The 9830-nt window shown below is 40.1% G+C and overlaps 1 protein-coding gene across 1 annotated transcript in view; it reads left to right on the top strand.

Moving 5' to 3' along the window:
- The window catches only part of LOC129239523 (E3 ubiquitin-protein ligase Ubr3), a 28618-nt gene extending 20159 nt beyond the window's left edge, over positions 1 to 8459 (top strand). Inside the window, exons 7-12 of the mRNA XM_054875063.1 lie at positions 2440 to 5457; positions 5533 to 5959; positions 6025 to 6806; positions 6871 to 7002; positions 7098 to 7237; positions 7308 to 8459. Coding sequence (XP_054731038.1) covers positions 2440 to 5457; positions 5533 to 5959; positions 6025 to 6806; positions 6871 to 7002; positions 7098 to 7237; positions 7308 to 7425 — 4617 coding nt within the window. The 3' untranslated portion in view covers positions 7426 to 8459. The remainder of the gene's footprint in view (positions 1 to 2439; positions 5458 to 5532; positions 5960 to 6024; positions 6807 to 6870; positions 7003 to 7097; positions 7238 to 7307) is intronic.
- The last annotated feature ends 1371 nt before the right edge of the window (positions 8460 to 9830 follow it).

Raw genomic sequence — 9830 nt, 5'->3', positions numbered from 1 at the left:
GAAGAACTGTGAAAAAGGTTGCATTTTATAGCCCTAGTAAATTGACAGAAGTGACTCGCCTTTGCCAAAGAATATGTACATAAATAAGTCCAAAGAGTTATGGAATAAGGTGCTTTTCATAGATTAGAGTAAGTGCTGCATTTTTGGTCTCAAAGGTATACAACTTGTGTGAAGAAAACCAGGAAGCGAACTTGATGTTCAAAATTTGAAAGCGATTGTGAAATATGGCCTCCGCCGGAGTAATGGTTTTGGGTTGCATTTGTGCAAAATGAGTGGGAGGTTATACCGGCAACTATGGATCATAAAGCTTTGGTTGTTATACAACGTCCCAAAACAGCTTAAAAGTCCTCCACAATGTCCTGATTTAAATCCTATAGACCATGTATGGGATTTATTGGAGCGTAGGATTCGCCAGAATACCATTGCATCCAAGGAAATGCTCAAAAATTTAATGATAGATGAGTGGAACAGAATCACATCCGACGAAACGTTAAAGTTAGTGGAATCTATGCCAAGGCATTTACTAGAGGTTATCAGAAGGAAAGGTTATCTAACGTCTTACTAATTGTAGTTCTAAGTGCTTAGTACCTGCCTTAATTTCTACGGAGACTTTTGCACTCAATATCCTTGAAGTATTTTTGAGTTGGGTTTGTTGTTGTTTTTGTACAATGCTTGTGTTTTTTGTTGATATCTTTGTACCAAAGTATGTGTATCATAATAATAAATTAAATAAATGAAAATTTAAGCTTGGATCAAGGCGAATTGAGTATACATATACGGTGGCGCCATTAAAAAACAGTTACTTTATTATGACGTCAGCTCAGTTCGCAATACAAAACAAATAAAAGTAGGAAATTCAAATTAACAAATTTGGCTTGGTAGTATTGTGATTTGTGAGATTTGAAATAATCAAACCAATGAAGTGGCAAGAAAGTGTGTGTATAATTCCGTGTGTTTGGTTGTTTCCCTTGTTTTCGCCTATTCTTCTTCTTCACAAACAAGTAATTTCCTTTCCGTTGGCTTGTTTTTTAACCGCTCATTGGCGCAATCTGTTTCTCTGTCATTCTTGAGTTTGGATTATCTTTTCAATGAATGAAATGTTAGCTTTGCCTTCTACGCATATGATAAGAAACTAAATACATGTGTGTGTATGTACATACATACATACTTATGTATGTTTTTTACTGCATTAAATTCAAGTAAGGGAATTCCCCTACATACATACTTGTTCATGTATTATTGAATAAGCAACAGCTGTAGGGATATGGTAAAGAGTAAACGGAAAAAGAATGTTGTTGCCTGTCCGGTTAAAGGGAATTAAAATACCCTTTGGGGTGGAATACAAGTGTCCGCGATCTGTTATGAGAGAGTTGTCCGCTCAAGAGAGAAGCATTAAAGAATCTTTAGGGATATTTTTAGTACTAAAAAACGGTTTGTTTGTGGGAGCTCTCCGCTTAAGAGAGATGCCCGTTAGAAGAGTACAATACATACAAAGATTGTACAATTAAAAAAATTTTTAGTATATGTTTCGAAACAAGGAATTTTCTTTTCAAAAAGTTAAAACGATCAAATTTCATGAATACATACATATATACGAATATATGAATACGTATGTATGTATGTACAATAAACTAATCTATTGGTTTTTATCATTGCCATACATCGTCTTTGCATTTATCCAATTAATTTATTATATTTTTCATAGGAATTAATTTCCAGATATGTTGAAGTCTATTGAAAAGAGGATGGAAATTTTTTACGCTTCTCCCCCTTTTAACCAGATTCCACAAGCTCAATCGGGTTTTTGAGCGTGGCGTTTTTGGCACTAAACCATGGCTTAACATATTTAGCTCTGTACTTTGAGCTTTTGTTGTTGAAATACCACATTCAACGGCATTTTCCACTCCGCATATGGCAAATTAAGAGTCTCTATTGTAAAATATTTTGTACTGGTATTTGTCCATAATGCCATTAATTTTATATAATGACCCGACTCCGCTTGCTGAAAAGCAGCCCCACTCCATTATACTACCTCCACCGCCTGTCTGTTGTTTGCTGCTGTTGAACCAAACTCGTCAAAGTGAATCTCTCATATTCAACATGATCTTTCGACGGGATGGATTAAGAGGTTAAAAGGGGTGTTAAATGAGTAGGTTTAACGTGATACGTGAATAGATGGTTAGCGTCATGCGTGGTACCTTCACATGCCGGATATACAGACCCGGACATAAGTATTGGCACACGGCCCTTTATAAAAAGTTGTTTGAAATGTAGGCAATATTAATTTCTCCGAATTTTCTTATATTTTCTAATTTTTAAACTATTGATTAGTGTGAGTTTTATTTATTGTATCGATATAGTTTAAATATGTAACTCACACTGACCACTTTCTAGGGGCACATTATAATGTATAAAATCTTTTTGTGTGTTCTTTGATAGAGTTTCTTCTATGAGATTCTGGCTGGAAAATGGGTGCGCAACGGATTACAAATCAAAGGCCAAGCCATGACCTATATACAGGCGAACTTTTGCAATTCTATGGCTGATATGGACTTATTCTTTTTGCAAATCTGCGCTACAAATTTGCCACAGTACTTCTTTTTGCAGAACACAATCGAGCTGTTTGGTGTTGGCCAGTGGTTAGAGTTGGCACCTTTAAAGCAACCTCAAAAGATGGAGCAATGCTCAATGTTAGAGGGATTTCTAACGTTCCTAGCAACACTAGTTACCAGTCGCACCAATCTAGGTAACGACGAGGCTACACAATGTATTATTGAGATCAGCGCCTTACTGGCTACGGAAAATAAAACGCATTCACAACTGCTCGAGTTGATGCCTGAGAGATCTGGTAATGTGCATACGAAAAATTTCGAAAACTTCCTTAAAAAGTTGTCGGTGTACAAGGCACCGTCTTCAGGCTCGGAGAATTTGGAACAGGGTCTTTTCACGCCTATAGACGATGTGTGGGAGGAGTATTATGATCCTTTGCATGTACTACTACGTGCAGTACATCGTCGGGATTTTCAATCGTCTCTCGATCGGTTTACAAACTACGTCAAGAGTAAAAATAAGATGCCAGCGAGCGGCAATTTATGGCCACCGTTTCGTATGCCACGTCCTGTGGGTGAAGCCTTCAACGATCCCTGTCGGATTTTGAACTCTCGGATATTTCACTCGACCATACTGTCGATTTTGTTTCGGGCGGTGCACTCACGTGATGTGTCTGAGCACTTGTTAGCACTGGCAATTTTTCTGTTGGAAGTTGCTGTCGAAAAGAGCGAGGATGCTATCAGCTCTAGCAATGATAAGGCTGCTGTAGTAGAGTGTGAGCCGAAAGGCAAACCTGGTTACTCATTTGCAATGAGACGCGATCCACCCAAACTTTTCCATTGCTATCCGACAGATAATCTTAGATGCAATTTACGATACGTTGTCACGAAACTTTCCCTAAAGTCTCACGAGCCACAGGTATCGCCAGCGAATTATCGTTCCAGTCAATTTTACGGAGATTTGGATTATGATGTGGAAACAGATGCGGCGGGGTCTTTGCCTATGATTGGTGGTAGTGATGATGACTTGGATGAAGATTCGATGAGTGTAAGTGTGATGGGTCCGACCTCGACTGCAATGGTACGCATGCAGAATATGGAGGTGGCTTTGCCACCGGACCTTTCTGTAGTGCCAGAACAGGGCTTGGTAATCAGACAGGATAGTGAAGAAGACGATACGTTGCCAGAGACGGATGATGCTATTGAGGGTGCCTCGCCATCAGTTGGATTTCGTTTCTCGTTGCAACCTATTACATTGCCCGAGAGCGGAATGGAAGTGGCTATACGCAGAGAATTGCAGATGCTAGCTGGCGGTAGCGTTACGACTGGTGGTGCAAGTAGCACGTCGGGCGGTGGCTTAAGAAGGACTACGGAAGCTCAACACCACCCACAGCAACAGAATGAGATGTTTTCACCTACCACTAACAATACTAACAGTATGTTACTACCATTTCAACGAGTGCAGCCTGTGGCTGTGCCGGTCAGTAACAGAAGTATAGTTCCCGCAACAACAATGCGAGGCGTTTTAGGAGTACCTACTTTGGGCGGACGTCGGGGTTTCGATTCGGGCACACGTAAGCGCACTACACAATTGGTGGACAACGCAATCGGGGGACAAAACAAGGACGAAGTTCCCATCGAGGAGAGCATTCTTTCTCTGCTTTTAAAGCTGCATTCCCAACTTAGTGGTACATTGGATAGTTTCTCATTGAGTGATGTTGAAGATGAGGAGGAAGAAGAAGAGGAAGAAGAAGATGCAGCAGAAATGATGCAAATTCCTAATAGAAACGTGGAAAAAGAAAACGCTGAATCAGGAAAAACAGCGACAGCCTCATTTGTAAGTAGTTCCGACATAGGAGGAGTATTTAAGGTAGACGCATCAAGTGAGAAATCGAAGAACACCTTTGAATCTCCTGCCGCCATGGATATAGACTGTTCGGAGGCAAGCACTTCGGCTGCTGCTTCCAACTTGAGTTTGGATTCTAGTCAACGAGAACACCAGTACAGCAGCACAAGTAGGAAGCGAAGTCGTAATTATAAAAAAATACGCGTATCTGATTCGCGTATTGGCGATGGTCCATATTTTATCGGTAATCTTATACGTAAAATAGCCAAACGCGATGAGTTGTGTGCCCAAAGCATTGACGAGATACGTTCGAGACTTTGGCCAAATCAACGAGAGAAGCAAGCCGAACAAAAGGCGCGCGAAGCCAGGGAAAAAGAAGAGCGTCGGAAGCGCGCCCGCGAACGACAAATGAAGATGATGCAAGATTTCGCAAATAAACAAAAAGAATTTATGCAAACGACAGCTCATAACATGGAGTGCGGTATGGACGACGAAGATGACGATCTGTACGAAGAGCAGCCGCGCGAAAAGGAGTACGACTGTATTATTTGCAACTGCACGACACCTAGTACGGAATCCAATCCTATTGGGCTTGTGGTATTAGTAGAATCTAGTGGCATTGTCGGACATCGACGTCGTACTGCTGAACGTTTGCCGCTACCGCTTTGCGACGAAGACGAAAAGCGTCTGCAGCAGACCACACGGTTAGCTACTGAGTTTAACCGACGCACTGACCTATTGAGTTTGAAGTTTGGCGAAGAGTCTTGGTATCTTTCCAACAACATGGCTTATGAAAATGGTGTGCACGTGCAATCATGTGGCCACCATGTTCACCTCAGTTGCCTCGATGCTTACTTAAAAACACTGTACGCGACACAGCGTCAGCATCAACATGAACGCGGGGAGTTTTATTGTCCAGTATGCAGGCAGCTGTCAAACTCGGTATTGCCATTGAGCCCCCAACTGGACAGACCAACTCCCATGGTGCGCTCGGGTACGCAACCGTTTGAGCAACTAGTTGCGGAGTTGACGAACCTAATCAAAGAAAACGTGCGGCCAATGGTAAGCGCATATGCATATAAATTATTGCCTCAATTGTTACTTGAATATTTTCCTTTTCGGGTTTTCACGCTTTAGCAGACGTCTACGAAGCTCTCGGAAGCCATGGGTCGTGCTATGGAGGACATGACTAATATAACTCATCGTAAAATGAAGCGAGTACCACCAACGTTTCGCAGTTTATTTGTCTTCGTCACTTCAATCGCCCGCACGAACTTAGAGTCTGAAATTATACAGCGTGGCGGATCTCTATGCACAACTAATCTCACACGTTACAAGCCCAAGCGTGACTGCATTGTTCCCCTTTTGCATGTATTGTCAGTACATGTTCGGGTGCTGGTCGAATGGCCCCTGTGGCGGTCGTGGGCTTCACTTGCTGGTTTACCAGTGACCGATGCGGCTCCAGTGCCTTCGCATTGTCGCGAACTGATACCAAGCCTTTTAGCCGATCCCATAGCATTGCTGCTGAAATTTATTCTACTGGCTCCTTTACATCTGGACCAAGGTATGTGTGGTATATCCGAACTGTATGATTGAGTAACATTTAAAACTAATTGCAACTTCTTACAGATTTCTTCACATGCATGGTAAAGGTTATGTACAATTTGTTGTACTATCAAATAGTCGTACAACTTTGTGTTACGCTCACTGACATGGAATGTGATTACATCATATCCAAATATAACAAATCTCCTTCCGTGGATGACGGTGACGCTGGCTCCCGTCGTAACTCCTCTCGAACAAGTGGTGGCGGTGCATCGAATATGCCCTATTTAGGCCGCGCTATGGCGTTGGTATTGAATCACACAAATCGCATGTCGCATTTGCGTCGTGAAAGCATACCGAGTACTTCAACGGCCGCTGCAATGGCCGCAATGACAGCATCGGCTGGATTAAATACATTCTGTAATCCTGCATACCCATCGACTAGCAGTGGAAATGGCGTTGGCGCCGGAGCTCCAAATTCTCAGGTTGAAGTAAACCTAAAATCCATGGAAGCTCGATTGCAAACACTTTGCCTGCCCTTTCTGCGTATTGCAGCACTGTTAAGGCAACATCTTTATAGGCATGACATGCCTGAGATATCAGCACCAGGCTTAGAGTTTGTACGACTCGTTTATTACTTGGAACTAGTAAGTGACTCCATGGATTGGGACTGCTTTAATGCTTCAAAAGGTTTATGTTTTATCGCTGGCACTGAACAAACTTTGCCCAAGTTTTGGTGTGAGCAACTGATGGATATTCGACCACCAACCGATACGGTGCGCGAGCTCGTCATCATAAACCAGCACGCATCCTGGCAGCAACCGAAACTTCTTGAGCTACCACGCGAGTATGAGCGCTTATTCACGGTAAGATTGTAATCAAAATAGGTATCGAAAATGTATTTTGATTTCTTTTTGGTGTTCCTTGCAGTATTATCACGAAAGACCTTGTCTGAATTGCTACAAAGTGCCAAAGGAGAGCTCCATTTGTTTATTGTGCGGCACAATAGTGTGCCTTAAACAAACTTGCTGTGCAGAAAACGATTGTTGCGAGGCTGTGCGCGTAAGTATACATTTATCTAAGCATGAAAAAATATGGTTGAATGTGTATGTTTGTATAATATACCCTATTATTACTCATTTCGGACTCAACTTTAGCATACAATAACTTGTGGAGGGGGAATCGGAATCTTTCTTGTAGTTACATCCACATACATAATAGTGATTCGGGGGCGACGCGCCTGCCTTTGGGGATCGCTGTATTTAGATGACTTCGATGAAGAAGATCGGGATCTTAAGTGAGTTGAATGCTGTCGCATGTTTTGTATATTAGGAATTTTCTTAACCATCTATTCATTTCGTGTACAGGCGTGGAAAGCCACTGTATCTCAGCCAGGACCGCTTCACATTATTAGAGTCGCAATGGCTTTCACATAAGTTTGCGCATACGAAACACACTTGGGTGTTCCATCGGGATTTGTTGTGAAATATGGAAGAATTATTAAGAAGCATACAAGAGCTAGTGGGACAAATCTAAATAGTTGTTCGCTTAGCAAAAAATGTAACGAAATACGTATATTATGAACAATATGTTCAAGTCTAATTTAAAATATGAAAAATCTCGAAAAGTTGACGAGACAAAGCAGTAAAATAATAATCAGTCGTGTTTGTAAAATGCGTTACAAGTAAAATGCAGCAAATAATCGCTTTGCTTTTATATTATTTATAAGCTATAGGAGTTTCAGTTGTACTGCAGTTTATTTGCGTTTAAATAACGTAGCTGAAAACGCGGAAAATAAATATGAAAACCGAAATGGAAAATGGCTTATGAGAAGCTGGAGTTTGTCAGATCTAATATTTAAAGCAAATGAAATGTTTAAGCAAAAATCAAAAGGCAGTTTAGAAACTAAGTGTTATCCAATTACAAACTTTTGTAACGGATATTCAAATATTGCTGAAGTGTTCTTTATATTGATATTACAATAACTTGGAGTAGTGTTCGAAAAACAATAAATATAGGATAAAACATCCGGTTACAGCGGTTAAAACAGCATAAATATAAAAAATATACAATCTGTATGCACAGATTTGCAATGGCGATTGGCATATGGCATATGGCAATTTCAAGCCGGTCTTGGTATGGTGTATTTTATGCTTGTGTAATATATTTGCTATGAGAAATTCATTTGACTAAGGCTAGAGAAAGCAAAATGGAAACATATAATAGTTTAAAACGTAAAATATTTAATATTCATTTATGTGATATAAAATAATATTATGCGACAATTAAATAAAAATGTGAAAGAACTAAACGTATTTGAATATTCGGAATGAGACTTATTTTTTTCATTTTGCATTCGAAATAAGAAACTATAGTAATCAAATTGAATGAATGGGTGACATTTAAATTACGATAATGCTCTTATATTTAATATTATCATTAGCTAGATGAAGATATAAATTTCTTTCGAGACACATTATTTAATGAAATAAAGAAAAATAAATCGTACTTCCAACATATATTTGAACTCATTTTATATATGCACATAGATATGTGCATGAGATATTTGCGTATGTTTTCAGCTGATTTTTGTTTACATATTTGGGAATGGAGTGCCTTGTGTAATTTACATTCCTCCCTAGAAACCGAAATGCAGACGGAGCTTGTAGGTTTGCCAATATTAGGGATTTATATTGGATTAGATTAGATTCTTATGAGCTTTGCAATTCGACCTCATGGTCTTTTGTGGCTTCTACTCATCACAGTATCTCAACCAGACCCAGTGCCCTCATTAAACTCAGGATGGAGTTGGGTTGAAATTAGCGTATGTGTCTTTCTTCTGGCTGCAAATCCCGATCAAGTGCGGATGACCTCGCAGTCTGTAGTAGTCTGTGAGAATGCCCGTGAGCATTCTCAGTTTATCCTTGGGGAGGGTTGGTTGCACCCTCAAAAAAGGGGTTCCGCCTAGCGTAGCCCCATAGTTTGGTGCCAGCAAACCTCTCTCAGCCCTAGCTCTTCACTCCTAAGCTTCTTCTTGATGGTGTGTTATCCCACAGCGAGGAAGAGTTCGCGTCCTATTAAAGGCAAGACCGCAGCCTCTTTCGCCAATGCATGCGCCATTTCGTTCCCATTTATAGCCCTGTGTCCTGGGACCCAAATAAGCCGGATTCAATTCTCCGTTCCTAGTAGATTAAGTTTCTCGATACACTCAAGGACCAGTGAGTATTTGATCTCACAGGACGATAGGGCCATGAGTGCCGACTGACTGTCACTCAGTATGGCAATTCGGTCATTCCGGAAATTTCTGTCTAAGTGTATCTCTGCACATAGACAAATTGAATACATCTCTGCTTGGAAGATGCTTGGAAAACTGGACATCGGCACAGAGCGCTTGGTTTTGGGAATGTAAATTTCAACGCCTATGCCTTCTGGGGTCTTCGAGCCATCTATGTGCCAGTGCAGGGTGCACTCCTCGAGTTTCTTTTATATTTATATTTCTATTAAATAACAATTTATTGATTTATCGAAATGCATCGTAACGCGATAACATCGTCGCAAATCGCAATTTTCTTAGATTGCGAAACAATTTTTTTTAACTTTATTTTAATTTGAGATTGTTTTAAAACTTTTCATTTAAACAGCGAAGTATAAACTCAAAATTTCCTTTTAAAATCACGTTCAGCTCATTTCAAACTTAAGATTCCTTTTTAGTCATGAAACTTTTTCAATTGACTATGAAACATGAGTATTTCAATTTTGGAAAAACTTAACACATTCGCAACGGGCTATTTTTCCTTAAATTTTCATAGAAATCGGGCTATTTTATGGTAGCAATGTAAATAAATTTAAACATATATGTATAAAAACTGCGGTAATTATTTTTATAACTA

Source organism: Anastrepha obliqua, chromosome 2 (genome assembly GCF_027943255.1).
Source record: "Anastrepha obliqua isolate idAnaObli1 chromosome 2, idAnaObli1_1.0, whole genome shotgun sequence".
Classification (NCBI taxonomy): Eukaryota; Metazoa; Arthropoda; class Insecta; order Diptera; family Tephritidae; genus Anastrepha; species Anastrepha obliqua.
This window is presented reverse-complemented; position numbering and strand designations above follow the sequence as displayed.